The following is an 18,258-nucleotide window of genomic DNA, read 5'->3' as shown; positions in this document are numbered from 1 at the left end:
AATGTAATTGGACTAAACAAGGCAGGTGTGAAAATACCCTGACTCTGCTTGTAATGGACAACCAGTAGTTGACACACACACACAGAGATCCCGAACTGGACCAAAGCACAGCATGAAGCAGCTCACTGGGGCTTACATTTCTTTTGCTCACTATGTTGTAATTTTAAGTTGTTTCTGAGTGATTATCTTACTAATCAAATCCTACATGTTACATCTTTTAACTAGAGAGACAGGTTAGGGTCACTGGTACTGAAGAGAATTTGTCTATGCGCTTGTATGTGTCCAGGTGAAAGTTTTGATTGTCTTGTTGAGGCTGAACCGCAGTTGATTAAATTTCAGGTGGTTGAAAACGTACACACACACACACACACACACACACACACACGCACGCACACACACCTACCCACTCAAGTGCATAGACACACACGTACACAGTTACTCCTCACTTGGCCTAGGTAATCTGGATAAACCTTGTATTGACCACACAGTATTGATGAGAGAGAGAGACAGAGAGAGAGATAGAGACAGAGAGAGGGAGAGAGAGAGGGAGGGAGAGAGAGGGAGAGAGAGAGAGAACTTATAAATGAGCATAGGGAGAAGGATTTAGCTTTAGTTTTTAACCTCTGGATTTCTCTGTGCACTTCCATGTGTAAAGTCGAGAGCTTTCGTTAAAGCTGAACCAATGTACTCCAGAAGTTATTCCTAATTTCTTTGTTTTACAAACTATGAGCTGAGAGCCATAATGAATCAAGGACATGTTACTGGTAGGGCCAGAAGTGCTTTCATTACAATGAGCTTGGGCCTGGGATGAATGTACTGTTTTGTCCTGAGCTGAAAGTGTGTGAGTGGTCAGCTGCTCATTGTAAAGGCATGCTACGTAAAATTCCCAAAATTTGATTTTTAGGAAATTTTTCCACGTTTTTTCTTAGCTGAGTCCAAACCCCATCAATTAAATCAATCCTCAACTATTCTGCATGCATGTTATAATTACAAAGTCATTCATTTTTTGTAACTAGTGATTAAAATTTTGTGCTTTGCCTTTATAAAAGTGTTCAGAATGAACACTTGGTATATTGTGAGCTACATGCTTTAGCTAAAGCACATCCACCCTGACTGGGAGTATAGCCCTCTTGCTCACTAATAGATTTATTTAAGTTAATCAAGGTGTTGTTTCAGGGCTATTTATGAGTCAGTACCAGTACTGGCTGTCCTCATCTCCTTACCAGCCATAGTGATATCTCTGGTCCTGGTTTTGCATGGATGAATCTACTGTGTTTTCACTAATGTATTTGTTCAGATGCATTATTGTATCACATGTACAGTACAGACCAAAGGTTTGGACACACCTTCTCATTCAATGCATTTTCTTTATTTTCATGACTATTTACATTGTAGATTCTAACTGAAGGAATCAAAACTATGAATGAACATATGTGGAGTTATGTACTTGACAAAAAAGGTGAAATAACTGAAAACATGTTTTATATTCTAGTTTCTTCAAAATAGCCACCCTTTGCTCTGATTACTGCTTTGCACACTCTTGGCATTCTCTCCATGAGCTTCAAGAGGTAGTCACCTGAAATGGTTTTCCAACAGTCTTGAAGGAGTTCCCAGAGGTGTTTAGCACTTGTTGGCCCCTTTGCCTTCACTCTGCGGTCCAGCTCACCCCAAACCATCTCGATTGGGTTCAGGTCCAGTGACTGTGGAGGCCAGGTCATCTGCCGCAGCACTCCATCACTCTCCTTCTTGGTCAAATAGCCCTTACACAGCCTGGAGGTGTGTTTGGGCTCATTGTCCTGTTGAAAAATAAATGATCGTCCAACTAAATGCAAACCGGATGGGATGGCATGTCGCGGCAGGATGCTGTGGTAGCCATGCTGGTTCAGTGTGCCTTCAATTTTGAATAAATCCCCAACAGTGTCACCAGCAAAACACCTCCACACCATCACACCTCCTCCTCCATGCTTCACAGTGGGAACCAGGCATGTGGAATCCATCCGTTCACCTTTTCTGCGTCTCACAAAGACACGGTGGTTGGAACCAAAGATCTCAAATTTGGACTCATCAGACCAAAGCACAGATTTCCACTGGTCTAATGTCCATTCCTTGTGTTTCTTGGCCCAAACAAATCTCTTCTGCTTGTTGCCTCTCCTTAACAGTGGTTTCCTAGCAGCTATTTGACCATGAAGGCCTGATTCGCAGTCTCCTCTTAACAGTTGTTCTAGAGATGGGTCTGCTGGTAGAACTCTGTGTGGCATTTATCTGCTCTCTGATCTGAGCTGCTGTTAACTTGCGATTTCTGAGGCTGGTGACTCGGATGAACTTGTCCTCAGAAGCAGAGGTGACTCTTGGTCTTCCTTTCCTGGGTCGGTCCTCATGTGTGCCAGTTTCGTTGTAGCGCTTGATGGTTTTTGCGACTCCACTTGGGGACACATTTAGTTTTTGCAATTTTCCGGACTGACTGACCTTCATTTCTTAAAGTAATGATGGCCACTCGTTTTTCTTTAGTTAGCTGATTGGTTCTTGCCATAATATGAATTTTAACAGTTGTCCAATAGGGCTATCGGCTGTGTAGTAACCTGACTTCTGCACAACACAACTGATGGTCCCAACCCCATTGATAAAGCAAGAAATTCCACTAATTAACCCTGATAAGGCACACCTGTGAAGTGAAAACCATTTCAGGTGACTACCTCTTGAAGCTCATGGAGAGAATGCCAAGAGTGTGCAAAGCAGTAATCAGAGCAAAGGGTGGCTATTTTGAAGAAACTAGAATCTAAAACATGTTTTCAGTTATTTCACCTTTTTTTGTTAAGTACATAACTCCACATATGTTCATTCATAGTTTTGATTCCTTCAGTTAGAATCTACAATGTAAATAGTCATGAAAATAAAGAAAATGCATTGAATGAGAAGGTGTGTCCAAACTTTTGGCCTGTACTGTATGTAAGCTGACAGATAAAGACATTCTGCAATGAAATTGTCAAAAACAAGACCAGTAAACGGTGTGTTTTGACAGCTGAACTACACAAACAGTGACATGCAAATACAAAAAAAAAAAGAAAAAAGAAAAAAAAGAAAGTATTCCTTACATCTTCATCTTCACTCTCGAGGCACTGACAGAATAGATAAAGTGTACAAAACACAACAATTCATCACATGCAATTTCACTGAAAGTATACATAATTTTTGCACATGTTCCTTGTTAAATGTTGGGGAATCAGTATTAGGGCTGTAGCGATACACTAATCTCACAATACGATACGATACACGATATTCAGCTCACGATACGATATATATATACCACGATATTTGGCCAACGATACGATTAGATACACTTACATCATTTTCTGAAAGATATTGAAGGGACAGAGTGATTTTGGTGACATCTTGTGAGTGTTCCATTGACTTTGATTGAATTAATTGAACTGAAAACTGACTCCGATTTGAATGGGGCTTAATGTATTGATACTTGCAGCTGAAAAATACTTTCTGGGGAAACACAACGCTGCCGGCTTGGCATCGTAAAATGGGATGACTAGGCCTGAAAATAATTATGAAGCATTTGGGATATTTGAGTTTAAATCTGTGGAACCCGGTGACATGACTTTGACACTGAGTACAGGATGATGATGTACTTGCAGTTGTAGTTGTTAGGAGGGGTGGGACCACAAAGTGAGTGGTTCTAATGATTGCAATTTGATTTAATTTAATAATGAGTGGCTGTGGCAAGCACTGAGCATTGGTATACAAGTACTGGGCAGATTAGTAGGTTAGGTAGATGAATACAAATAATAATTAGTCATATGTACTCCTCTGTCACAGAGTGCAAATGGGAACTATGCTACTTTACCACTAAACTGGAAGGCAGTTTGCAGTGACTATACAAAAAGCTGCATACAGCGCACCGTGTCAGTGACCAATTACTTGACCTTACCTGCACAGAGAGCTGTGTCTCCAGTGGAGTTCAGTGGTGAAAAGGGGCTATATGCTAGCTATTGTGTTCACGCAGGTTAGCTTTCTAAATTGCTGTTTAGTTTTACACATCTCGACAACTAAAAAGTGCCATATTACCTTTTTAAAACAATTATAAATCTGTGAGTTTGGAGGAGTAGGTTTCATTTTTTTTTTTCACAGTGGGAGGCTCTGTTGGACTTGGTGTAATGTAACAGGTGTGGCTCCTTGTGTAATGTAGCAGCCTGTCTCTCCTGCACCAACAGCAGTAAACCCAAATGTTGAGAGACGTCTGTCTGATACACAACCATAGTGCTATGCTACTACAAGGCTGCAACTTGCCAAAAATTCTTTTTAAAGGGCCATGCCGCTGTTAAAGCATGTTATAGCCCATTTACAACAATTCATGTGTACTTTATATTAATATTGCCATTAGATATTGAATGCTTTTTTTTTTTTTAAGATTATTTTTTGGCGTTTCTGCTTTATTTGACAGTCACCGTAGGGAGAGACAGGAAAGGCATAGGAGAGCAAGGGGATGACATGCAGCAAATGGCCTGAGGTTGGATTCAAACCCAGGATGCTGTGATCAGGACTGAGCCCTAACAAGTGGTGCAAGCTCTTATCTGGCGAGCTACCAGGACGCCCCAGATATTGAATGCTTTTATCATGACTTTCTAGCAGCCATTCTTTTCCATTCTTTTCATCAGAGTTTGAAAACAACTCACAAAGACGTGAATTTCATCTCACTTTGTGTACTTTTATTTACACAGTGGGAAAGTAGGAGACGGTAGCGTCAAAAGCTTGCTTGACTGTTGTGTGCATTGCAGCTCACTAGTTCCACAGCTCTTTTCTATTATTTGTGATGTCAGTGTGACAAACTTGAGATGAAAAAATGATGGAAAAAGTCCTGGGTAGGAACAAGTCCTCATGGGCAGGCCACCAAAGTAAACCTGGCTCATGGGAATCACTGTAGTGTTTACTCTCCATACAGCACTGATGAAAACATGAGCTAAAATGTCTGCTCCTCCAGGCCTTTTTCTTTAATTTTCTTTTATTGATGCACTTTTGAAGGGTCTTTCCCACTTGCCTTGAGCACAGTCTATCCATCCAGATAGTTTTTGTGTGATTTGGTGAGGATTGTAGTCTGTTGTGTCTCTCTTAAAATCCTCATACAGTGGTGTCAGGGGTGAAGAGTTTTGTTAGGAACTATTTTCTACTGAAGAGCACTGGCAAACAGTATCTATCCTCCCTAAATTCATTCTTTTTGGAGGCAGATGGATGCAATTTGCCTGCGTTTGTCTGACAAAACTTTTTTTTTTTTTTGCATTTTGAGTGAACTGTTCCTTGAAGCTTGTCTCTGTGCATTTGTTTTAATAAAGTGATTATTCTGGCTACATCTTTGTCCAGCTAATCTTTGTCAGTATGTGGAATATATTTTTGACTCTTTAACTTTTTACTCAAAGAGATCATTATAGCAGCTCATTCATTGTTAAATTGGCAAAGTTTTTCCTTGTTATATCTGTTTTTTGGTGTCTTTCTCTCGTTCTCAATTACTCACTTTCTCTTTCTTACTTTGCTTTTGTTTCTTTGTTCCGCCTCTCTCTTACTCTCTCTTACTTTCTTTTTCTCCCTCTCTTTTTCAGACAGTGGTGTCATTGGCTTTGACAGGTCTTTGAGTCTCCTGTCAGACAGAAAAGAGACAGAACCCTCTTCCCTCTCATCTTTCTCTGCTCTCTTACCACCTCTGCTCAACTTTTTAAGAAACTCTCCATGGCTATTTTGTATTTGTTTACCCAGGTTTCATTCTGTCATCTTTCTGTGTGTGTATGTGCGTGTGTGTTTTTCTGTTTAAGCTATTTATGTTACTCAGTATCTATCTGAGGATGTAAGAGTTAAGCATGCTACGTCAGCCTGAATCAACTGAATGTGCGGATCTTGCACAACACCTATCATCTCCAAAACACTTTCTTTTCTTTTTCTTCTTGATTGTCATTCCTCCAGCTAACTATTAGACAACAGTTGTCAAATGCACCGATACTGAATTTCAGGGTCACTTGCAATAACTAGTAATTATCTCTATGTTGTGGCCAATGCTGATGCGGTTGCTGGTAACATTACTCTTGCATTTGCAGAAATATGAAGCGGACAGTAAAGCTTGTAACTTGTAACATTGACCAGTTTCTTTTTCCATTTGCAATGTCAGTATAACTTTTGTAAACAAACTGTAGTTAATACAAGAAAAGCCATTTTTACTGACGTTCTTGATCAAATATTTCTCTTTTTCACTCAAGGTGCAAACAGGCAGCAATGCAATTTGTATCATCTATTCGTAAAACCGTGTAAGAAATAATAAAATGTCTTGGCATGGAGCTCCAGAAGAAACACAACTTTAGAAAGAAAAGGCTTCACATTATCAGATGCAACTATCATCTGAAATTCCATCATTTGAACAATAGCAGTAATTTAATTTTCTTGTTTATCGGAGGATCGACCACTGATATCGTGCATCCCAACAATCAGAATCTGAATAAGAAATATAGTATTGATCTCCAAGGGGAAATTGGGTCAGTTGCAGTTGTTCAAATGCTCGAGAGAGAAAATATACATAAGCATAAGTGAAATTATAAGAAATACAAAGGAAAATAAGAAATAAAAAATATGTGCAGTAGAAGAAATGTTTGGACTGGAGCAGTTTTGTACAAAATCAGGCTAAATGAGATCATAAAAATATCATATTGCAATTACATTGACTGATATTGATTTCAGTGGGAAAGATCAGTTTTGGATATGTTTGCGTGTTTGCTGAAGTGACATGATTTTTTTTTTTTGGAGGAGGAGGGTTCTGCACTTAACAAACATGTTTCCTTATGTCTTGTGAAAAGGATTTGTCAGCCAGGGCACCTCCGTAACATCACAACACTTCATTTAAGAAAAGAAAAAAGGGATATAGATCTTGGCCAAACTGCGATTCTGACAATATTTCAGTTACTTTTTCAACGTTGATACTTAGGCTTATGTATATTTTCTCTCAGAGTCATTTCCTTTACCTGGAGTTTGTATCTGCTTTGTACAAGCTTTATGGATCTATTTTTACATGGAACAAGGGTTGTGACATGGGGGTTTGGCTTACAAACAAAACAAAACAAAACAAAAAACAACCCACAATAATGATCGGTTCCATGAAGAACACTTTTGAACATAAAGAGCTCGCACACACACAGACATGCTTGTCCTGGATTGATGACACATGCAGTATGCCACACATTGCTCCAGGCTGACCCTGAAGAAACACACTGGTGTTGCTTGAATAAATCAAAGCTTTACACTGTGAGCATGGACATGGCGGACAGGAGAGGGATGGGATGTAAGTGAAGAGATGAGATCAAAGAGAGGGGGCAGGAGATGAGAGAAGGGGAGAGAAAAAAGGGGTGAAGCAAGAGGAAAAGAGCGAATAAGAAACAAGCAGGAAAGAAAGATATGACAGATGAAGAGTGAAAGAAGGAAAAAATGGAAGTAAGACAATGAGAAAGACGAGTGTTCGACAGATGGAAGAAAAGAGTGTGACTGAACAAAAGTGTGAGAGAGGAAGAGAGGGGGTGAACTCAGTGAGTGGCAGTGGATGGACTGAACAGTTGGTGAGAGATGGGTGGGGGGGAGGGTGGCATATGAAGAGAGTGGGACAAGGTGTGATATTCTGTAACTCAACACTGTTCTGTTCTCGGTGAGACTATGCCGGAAAAAGAAATGTGCATGTTAAAGCTTGTAGACCGTTGAATTTACTAAAGAGTCTGCTTTCTGTGGGTGTCATGGGCCCTGAGGGTCATGAAACACGATGCACTAAGTATATCAGGAAATGTGAAAGCTTTCAATTCATGTGAGATCATGCCAAAAGAGAATGCCAGAATTAAATTCATACAGTTTACTTGTAGTGCCAGTAATATGCAGGCACACTACAGAACAGATGTGAGGGAAAAAGATGAGGATGCAGTGTGTTTGTGAGCACCACTACCGCAGATTTCTAATCTTGAATGTTGTTATTGTTGCTTTGTGTGTGTGTGTGTGTGTGTGTGTGTGTGTGTGTGTGTGTGTGTGTGTGTGTGTGTGTGTGTGTGTGTGTGTGTGTGTGTGTGTGTGTGTGCATGTGTGTGTTTGTGCGTGCATGTCATTTTGTGTCAGTATTGTCATTTTATAATCTCCGCTTCACTTTTTTTCCTTCTCTCTTTCAGAAACCAATATCACACTGCCTTGACTCCTTTTTGTGTTTGAGTTTGTGTTTGTGTTTGTGTTTCTGTGTGTACCAGGGCTGTACAATTACTTGAAATATGATCAAAACTGCAGTATGGCTAAGTGCCATATCCAAATTGCAGAAACTGTTTTTGATTTTGTTTGATAAATATAAAATGTGTGAGTTATGTGTGAGGCATTGTGGTGCTACAGAGATGCCTTGGCCTAGAAATTGTACTCTACAGATGCAAGAAAACATGCTTATTTGGTACAGAACACTCCAACGAAAACACATCATTACCATTTTAATATATTTTTCAGTGGAAATGAAATTTATGATGCAAAAAGATATATATGTAATTCCCCCAAAAAATGTGAATTATATTGCAATGACAACACAATCTCTGTCAAAATAATTGCTGTATGATTTTTTCAATATATCATTCAGCCCTATAGCCCACACACACAGACACACATATATATGTATGTGTGTGTGTGTGTGTATATATGTATACGTATGCATATATATTTATGTGTGTGTGTGTGTGTGTGTGTGTGTGTGTATATATATTTATATGTGTACAGTGCATATGTTATTTGTGGTGCTTGTGTGTTTCAGTGTAGTAGGAAACCTCTGGCTTTACTGGCAAAGTCCTCTTTCTTTACTCCTGGTCTGTATAGACACAGCACACACATGTATGCATAGGTACACACACACACACACACACACACACACACACATCACATACACTGGTCTATTCAGCTTTAGCGTGGAGGCCCCTAGAACACTGTGTTGACAAGCTCTGTGCTATGTGAGGCTAAACGCAGACTCAGTGCTATAGTCAATAGAGAGGGATTCCACTATATAACACGGTTAAAGCGACTGAGTGTCACACACACGCAGAGGGGAGATACGAATGGAGGCAGTCGTTGTACGGTAGACATACACACACACACTCCGTCGCAGGAATGCTGGGCTCCTTGGATGTCCTCTATAGCGTCCTCATCCACAAGGTAACAAGCAGGGATGCTGGAACTTGAGTTTGTGATCACTTTATTGTACTGTGAGGAAAAACCAAAGTTTCTCATTTTGATAACTATTTCTGAAATCAAATGAGCATTTTGTCAGTGTTTACAAACATTTCACTAGTTTTTCGTATTTCTCACAACAGCTGTTTTGGTTCTGTCCCCTCAAAATTTATAAACACTGAAACTATGGTTGAAAATGTATGTTTTTGCCTTTTGGAATTCCTAACAGCTGCCATTCGAAATAGATGTATGATAGAAAACTGCCTTTTGAAAACAAATAATGGATTCGACTGAGTGAAACAGATGAGTCTTTGATATTTCACCTGTAATTGGAAACTTTAATCAATGAAGATGACAATGAGTAATCAGGAGGTAAACAAGGACTGACTGGAAGATCTGTTGAAGAGAAGCAACAATGGAATAGGTTCCCCTTTCTTGGACTAGGTTACATGTTCTTTTTGTGAGGTTTTTGACATAAAAACTACATGACAGGTCAGTTTTCATCGGTAACACTTCAGGAATTCAAAATACACCCATATTGCTGATTTAATATGTTTTTGGTGGATATAACCCTGGGGTGTTGAGCATAAATCTGTAGAAACTCTGTTCTGAATCCTCTAAAATGCCGTGGATAAAAAGTGCACACACGCTCACACTTATACACTTATACCTATGCTTATGCACTGTCTTCTTAACACAGTGCCCTAGTGATCCACTAGGGTTGGGTCATCTTGTGTTGAGAGGCTGAGACATATACAAATTTAAAAAGTAAAGTAAGTAAAAAAGTAAGGATTTCATGTGACTGAGGAAAAACACTAGGCTATGTCTTAACTCCACCTTTATTTCACTCCTGTAGTGTTTGTCATTTTTATTTCATACTGTTTGAAAGTGGTAAAATAACATTTTAATAATTAATATCATTGTGTGTCTTCAGCTGATGGCGGTGTATGAGGAGCAGGAAGCCCAGCAGAGGGGCTTGGCCAGCACAAGCCCGGCCCCCAGCCCAGACCTCTACCAATCAGAGCTCTCTGTCTTCCAGCCAATTAGAGGAGGAGAGATTGAAGTCAACTCCTCGGCCCTCAAGTCAAGTGAGTAACCTGTGTGTGGGTACTGTCAGTATGTTGGTGAGGCCTTGCACAAACATTGTATGCCCGTTTCTTTTCACTACTGACACATGGTATTTTACCTTTTCTCTGGACAGAAAACTGTTAAAACAAACAACTGAAAATGCCTTACTGTCAAACATGTCTATCAATTTAATAATAATACTATAAGAGGAAGCTGAGTAAAAATGTATTCCAGTCAAAAGCAAAAGTTTATTTTAGAGCTTAAACTTAGCACATCTCTGCACATCTCCCTACACGTTTGCTGAAGTGACATATGGTGAAAAGGAAAAGAGGAATGTCTCAGTTGTGTAAAACTTCACAGCTCAAGTGTGAAGTTTCATAGTTAGTTTCATAGTTAGATATTCACAGTAATAAAACATAGGCTACTTCAATTAATTACATTTTGCACAACTAAGAACTGACATAGTGATTTTGATAACTGCTGTACAGTGTGATGAAATTTCATAGCACACATTATACTTAACATATATTTTAAGATTTTTTTTAAAAAATATTTCATATTATTTAATAGTGTATTCTCATTCCCAGAATTTTTATAAATAATTTCAAAAGATATTCAGATTCTGGAAGCAAGAACATAGTTGAGTTGTCTGGGGCGTAAATTAAATTGTATTCATCTCAGCTGCATTGCATGATCAAAGTCATGATGTGGCAGCTCAGTGCTCTCTGGAGGAAGAGCACTGACCCTGACTTCGTTTCAGATCTGGTGTTTGTCAAGACTTGTTACTCCAGCTTGTCATAAATGACTCTCTGTTACTGATATAAACACCAAAGGCATTATTAGGCTCAGCAGAGCAGAGGCATTGCAATGCAAAATGTGTGATTACATATTCAACTCTTTTGGCTGTCCTTACAGTCAACGGCGTATATTTCATTGACAATGTCATGAAAACAACACTATATGTCATCTCACATTACCCTGATTGAATAAGAAGTGCCTTTTCTATGCGCTCATATTCATTGCATATGAGGTGAAGTGTTGTGTCTCAGTGGACATGCCGGTTCAGAATAGATCACTACCACAACCACTTTGTCTCAGACCCTGCTGGCTCTCAGGGACCAAATACTCTTTGATTTATACCAGTGTCTCCCCCACCATTGACTAGGGAGATTTTAACAGAGCATTTTAGTGAAACATGGTGTACTGCTGTTCCAAAAAAAAAAAAAAAAAAAAAAAAAGAAAATTCTTACAACGAAAAAAAAAAAAAAATCCTTGGAGAATATCTGATTTTACCCTTTTAGCTGTGACCAGAAGGTCAGCGCATGAGCAGGTCAGTGTCACAGTTGATGTTGAACATGAAACAGGCTGAGTGTAATTGTGTGAGGCGAAACTTTGATGTCGAATTTGACTGCTAGGCTAGGTCAGTGCAGTGTTTCCTCTGTATTCACTTAGCAGTGGTATGCCACCGCAGCCAGGAAATTACCACCACTTCAAGAGAAAATGTGAAATCAAAATAAGCATTGTAGTTGTGTTTTGTTACTATCTAACCCTAAAAAACATGCATGCATAACTGAAGTCCAAACAGTGACAGACGTGTGGGACAAATGCAGAATTGTTGCTCAAAAGCATCATAGCTGCAAGAAAATCAGAGTGGAAACACTGGTAAGTAGGTCCCACACCACTGTGTAATGCAAATAGATGAACAAACAAATGGATAGAATGGATAGATGAAACAATCCAGAAACTCATAAATAGCAAAAGGAAGGATGACATTTTTGACATTTTACAATGACTAAACCAATAACCTCTTGGTCTCAGAGCCTTGCATGTATTCTGCATATGTTAGACAGTTTAAAATAGTGGTGGCCTATGCTGAAATCATACATACTCTTAATATACTGCAATACTCATACAGTCGTAAATACAATAGCATTAAATAATCAAATTACTTTTCATACCACTGAAGTGAATGTTAATGTTAGATAATTGTAATGTGTTCAAATAATATTCTGTATAATGTTTCATGCCTTGTGTTGTCAGTTACTAAATAAAAGTTTGGTTTTTATCACTTTTAAAAGCAGAATTTTGTCATGATATCCCAAAATCAATATATCATCACAATTCCACTGAAAGACAATACTGGATTAAACTTTACACTGCAGTAAAAAGATAAGATAGATAGTTTCTCCAGAACAGTGATGATGACAACACAGGAACAACCCAGATGTTAGTTGGGCACAAGATAGAAAAGAAAAAAAAAAAAAAAGCAAGAAAATCAGATGAGGTGAGGCAGAAGAAAGAGAAGACAGGAGGAACAGAGGAAGTGTATGTGTTATGTCAGATGGTGGAACTGACTGATGTCTGTGTCTGGTTACTGTTACCTTGACTGGATCTGTCTGAGAGACCTCTTTTTTCTTTCTTTCTCTCTATCCACCTCTCTCCTCTTTTCCCTGCTCTCTCCCATCTCTCTCGCCCCTTTCTTTCTGTCTTGTTTCAGGTCAAGTGCCTGGCGAGTAAAAGTAGATGTGTGACTGAGAGGGCTCAGAGCTGTCAGACTTAACTTGTCCAAATTTCACTTTGCTTTAGCACAACAAACCGTATGATTGATGGCCTATATGTATCAACAACTGAGGCTTTGCCTCTGAAATATACATTACTAGCAAGTTTTCTCCGCTGTCAGCTAATCACAGATTCCAGTTCCTTTAGTTATGAATAGTTGACTCTATATCTGTGTTGTTGCAGTCTCTACCATCCATCCAGTTGAACGCTTGACATTTAAACGTAATCTGTCAGGCTTGTTTTCTAAATGTCATTAATATGTCATTGACAAATGAATTGTGATAATGCTTATTGCCGTTACATTCTACATCCCGTGTGAGCGGCTTTCTATCAGCGTATTTCATTATTTTCCTTTTCGCTGCTGCGTTTGATGGTGCTATTGAAAACTTCCCAGTCTATCGGAAGGGTGTCAAGCGGCAAATTGAGCTTGAGGACTCCTAAGCTGGAGCAAAGACAGGCACAAAACGGATGGTTGTAGATAGATGACAATAACACTTCTTTCCTTTTCCCCTTACGTATGAACAAATTTCACTGTTATATTTAAAAATCATACATCTTGCAGCAGCACTTTCACTTTTACTCCTAATAGTAATAATACAAGTGAACTTTTGGCTTGCTTGACCTGCCTCAATCATAAAAGGGGCCTTTACTGCTTGATCCAAATACTGTTAAGACAGGAAGTTTAGTCTGTTTCAGTTTGGTCATCTGTCAGCAGAGATTAGGTGTAATAAGTGACTGTCATGAGAGATTAGAGGTAACTGAGCTCTGGAGACGATCACTGTCAATGTGAGAAGGTCAGAGTCAGGTCTCTCTTTCACTCTGGCCATCTCTCTTAGTTTCTCTGTGTCTCTCTCTCAGACCCAGTACTGTTTCTCCTTCTTGCACACTCTTTCTGTCTGTTTTTACTCTCGCTGTGAACCTACCTCTGTCCTTTCTCTTCTTTTCTTCTTTACTGCTTCCTTTGTGTTATTCTCTCTTTCATGTGTGCTATTATCCAAATTCCTTTCTTTTTATCTCTCCCTCTTGTCTTCCTTGATTAGTCTCCCCTTCTCTTCCGCTCTGTTCCTGTATTTTTACCTATGTCTCTTTCTACTTGTTAACTAGTATAGGACACACTTTTGCTTGCCTCCATGTACTTTGAACTGCATATTGGACATGAAAAGACATTATTCTCAGTCAGCATGGTAGTTGGTGGCAGGGGAGCATTGCTGTTCGTTCATTCACAAAAATCAAACACCTTAATTGGAAGATACAAGTTTACAATTGAAATGGACAAAGAGGGCATCCCCTTTTGCATCAACCTCTGTAACTGATCACTGAAAAAAAATGCATGTTTAAGTCTCTCAGTCCGCTGATGGCATTGCAACGATAGCCAACTATAAAATGATTTGTGAGGGTACCTCTCCATTTACTTTATGTTGTCACTGACACACCACGACTCCAAGGAGCACAGATGTGCCACGTCATACCTGCAATGAATTAAGCTTACTTGTGGTTCACTAACAGGCTTTTGGTACTAGGCAGCATTAAATTATTTTTACAGACCTTGTGTTATGGCATCCAGAACAAAAACCTACCTTGGCGTTGTGTTAACTGACCAAATATTAACATTGTGTGGGGACTACTGCGATTGAATAAATGCAGAAATGACATGGGTATTCTTGGGTGATCCTAGTCTAAAGATCTGCTCCTGTGTTTTGCCAGGCATGGTAAACCACATTTTGCCTGTCTCTTTTGTGAGGCAGGTAACATATAGGACTATTAGAATTACTAACTTTGTAATACTTACAAGAATAAAGATAAAATTGAGTGCTTGTCGATGCTTATTTCACGGTGTAATTCTGGACAACAGTGGACAAGCATGTACCTTCATACACTGACATTTCCCTGTTATCCATAGAACATCTGTGGGTTCATGTCTTGACCAGTCTCTTTTCCTCTGACACTATTTAGATAGGTGTTGCAAAGAGGGGAAATGGAATAATAAAAACGTAAATGATGTTATAGGTTTGTTTAATTCACTGTATATCAATCATTCCCTCTCTATTCCCATTTCTTTTCTTTTTTTGTTCTTTCTCATTTTTTTCTCTTTGCCTTTCTTCAGCTGTCTTCAACATTTTTGTGTCTTCTGTTATGCTTTCTCACATCCTTCCCTTTCACACATCCTATCATCTCTTAGCCTCTTTATTTCTCTATACATCTCTCCTCTTCCCTCCTGTTACGGAGTTTTTCTCTTTTGTCCTCCCTCGATTCATCCCTCTTCCGTTCCCTTTCTCTGAAAGGAGGGATTGATTAGGGTTCAGTGTAACCCTCCACCCCCTTCCCCCATCCTGTCTTAAGAGCTCCAAGGGTCCATTTTGTGACAATCAATATATGACCCTACAAATATCATTTAGCATGTGTACTCTGTGTAGCCCACGAACACAGCCCCTCCATGCCCCCATCTTTTCCGTTGACTTTGTATTCCCACTGGAGCTATAGAGGATAACATGACATTATTCTTTACAGACATATAGATTGAGGGGCCCCCATGAGTGTGGATGGTGGATTTGAGAATTTGCTCTGTAGCATAAAAATAATAATGATGTGAACAGTTTTTGAAATTTATTTATTTACATATTTTTTTCTTTTTTGATAATTTTCCCTGTCTGTTTTTTCTCCCAGCTCTGGCAGCAGCGCAGGCAGTAAGGTGGTGCATTTCATCCATCAGCTTCTGTTAAATGATGATTTTATGCAGTTGGCTGATGAGATGTGAAGAGAGAGACACCATCATATGTTACCTAAAGTACACACACACAGGCATGCACACACACGGCCCCTCAAATCAGCCTCGCATTGGCCATTTGGGCACACAAAGACTTGTACGCTCACTGATGTGAGGAGAGAGAATGATCATACATTACCTTCTTACACATTCAGGCTCTCAAATCTGCTGCTTACAGGCCTAATGGACACATGCAAAGATACACACACACCCACAAACACAAACACGTCTATACACATTCAGTAATGAGGTTTCTGGTGACAGACTGTATATACATGCATGCATATGTGCACATCTTGGCTGATGAGTTTGGATGATTAAGTGACGCAATTAATGATTTCATTCACATCGTGCATATTTAAAGAGAATCTAATGGGTAATTTTAAGGCAGTATTAAAAATCATTACATTCAGTATTTATTGCTGTCATATCTGTCTCCTTTCTTTCTCTCTCTCTCTGTCCCTCTGTCTCTTTCTCTCTCCCCCTCCCTGTTGCGTGTGTGCATATACTTTTAATGACAGTGAGTTTCCATGGAGTTTATCAGTCTGGAGTCATAGTGTTCCTATTAGCACATCTGTTCCTTCTTCCACAAAGCACATTGCTGCCTTGTCAAACCAATGTCTTTATTTGCATTTTGTGACAACTTAGTGAAAACTTTACTTGGCTTTTAAGAAAACTCTTGGTATCATCTCTCACAGAACACAAACCCACACATGGTATGCGTGGGTCCTTAAAAAGACTGAAAAAGCCTTTTAAAAAATCCAGTTGTTAGAGGCTTTAATCTTTTTTTTCCCACCATGCAATTACAGATATTTTTGGTGTTGCATGTTCACATGATAAATACAGAACCATGTCAGCAGTAAAGTATGAAATTTTGAATCTGCTAAACACAAATGAACACCATGTCTCATGAATTAATTACTTTGCATGCATAGTTTTTTTAAAACTATTTTAGGACTATATAAGTTTAAAACAAGTTAAAATGAATTAACTTAAACTAATAATTTAGTTTCTAAATTCGTGTTGAATTCACTTCCGAGTAAAGCTTTCAAAAGATCTTTAAAACTGTGATGTTTGTCTCTCTGTCCTGAACTAATATAATAGTCTGCAAAATGTTTTCACAGAAATGAGTTTCTCTGTGTGTTCAACTGTTGTTTGTTTGTTAAATTGATTGTCAGTCAGCGTGTTCTTACTTCCCTTTGAAAAGACACATTGGATGATCTCCTCTTGACTGATAGTTTTAGGCAGGCACAGGTACATTGTGACGATTGGGTGGAAGCTCATTTCTGTCATTCCCACAGCGCAAAACATGTCTTATCTTATTTAATCTCTGTTTTTTCTCTCACTTCACTTTTGCACACGTACAGAAAGACATACAAGCTCCTTTTCAGTTGTTTTTCATGACTAGTTTAAGGTCTGTATCTTGTCATCTAGTAGATTATTATTAGACATGAATGTTGCTGAACTGTGACTCCATCAAAATAACTGTAACACAACCAAGACAGCTTAGATCATTTCTCTCCCCGACACCCCCACCCCCCTCTCTTTCTGTGTGTGTGTGTGTGTGTGTGTGTGTGTGTGTGTGTGTGTGTGTGTGTGTGTGTGTGTGTGTGTGTGTATGCATGTTGTGTATTTGTCAGAAAGATTGGCAGTTGGATCTGAAGCAGTAGAGATGCTCAGTGACCTTTCACAGCTACTTTTACACACCACTGTCTGCCTGTGCTTCTCCCTCTTTATCTGTTCTCTCCATCTTTGCCTTGTCCCTTTTCTCTGTCTTGGAGTTCAGTGTTTTCTCACCCCGGCTCCTTCCTACTTGAAGCTCTGTCTCTTGTTCCATTAACAGTCTAATGGGAGCGAGTCCGATAATGTCGAGTAGGACTGAGAGAGAGCAGATCTAAGTTCACAGGGGCAGGAGGAGTGTATCTTCAAAAAACAACGTAATTGGAGTAAGGCTAATTTAACAGTAGTGACCGTACCCAATGCACAATAATGTAAATCTGATAAAAAACATGAAATAGAAAGCTTGTTTCCTCAGTTACCTCAACTTTTAGACTTTGGAGATACTATATTGAATTGGTAATGGTTGGAGTTTTATCTTTCTTTGGAATTAAACATCTAATGGTCCAAAAATCTGAGTGAAAACTGTCTCGAACCACACAAAGAACCCCCAAGAGCGAAAAATATAACTTTCGGAAACCTCACGGAACGCAAGCAGAATAAAATGTTAGATTTCCTTTTTCCAGGACGTTTTTATTTGGGTATTTGAAATTGGCCTTAGGAACTGAAATTGAAGTCAGTCACTTGAGTTGGCAGCCTAAGAATTTGATTAGCATGAGGAATCCCACCAAGATGTGACAGGCAATTCCTACCATGTGTCAGAGCAAACCGTTTCAGTTCTGGTTCCAATTTTGCATAGTTGTAGCAAAGCTGTCACTCAAATTCAGGTTATTTTTCTCCAACTGAAGCTGCTCCAGCTTAGTTTGGTGCAGTTGGTCAAAAATGGTCTTTAGTGGCATTTTGTCAGAGTGCTTCTGCAGAAATCTGGTATCTACAAAGCTTTTCAATAACTGAGAAAAAAAAATGTTGATTTTCAGACTGTTACCCATCCAACATTTTCTGTGGCTTGACTCATTCCAGAAAGATTTTCTTTGTTTTGA

General features: G+C 39.1%; 1 protein-coding gene across 3 annotated transcripts in view; it reads left to right on the top strand.

Moving 5' to 3' along the window:
• The window catches only part of LOC115379838 (partitioning defective 3 homolog B-like), a 283,828-nt gene that overhangs the window by 59,297 nt on the left and 206,273 nt on the right, over positions 1-18,258 (top strand). For all 3 annotated transcript variants that reach the window (XM_030080760.1, XM_030080759.1, XM_030080758.1), the window contains exon 3: positions 10,145-10,298. In XM_030080760.1, coding sequence (XP_029936620.1) covers positions 10,145-10,298 — 154 coding nt within the window. The remainder of the gene's footprint in view (positions 1-10,144; positions 10,299-18,258) is intronic.

This window comes from Myripristis murdjan, chromosome 21 (genome assembly GCF_902150065.1).
Source record: "Myripristis murdjan chromosome 21, fMyrMur1.1, whole genome shotgun sequence".
In the NCBI taxonomy this organism is placed as follows: Eukaryota; Metazoa; Chordata; class Actinopteri; order Holocentriformes; family Holocentridae; genus Myripristis; species Myripristis murdjan.
This window is presented reverse-complemented; position numbering and strand designations above follow the sequence as displayed.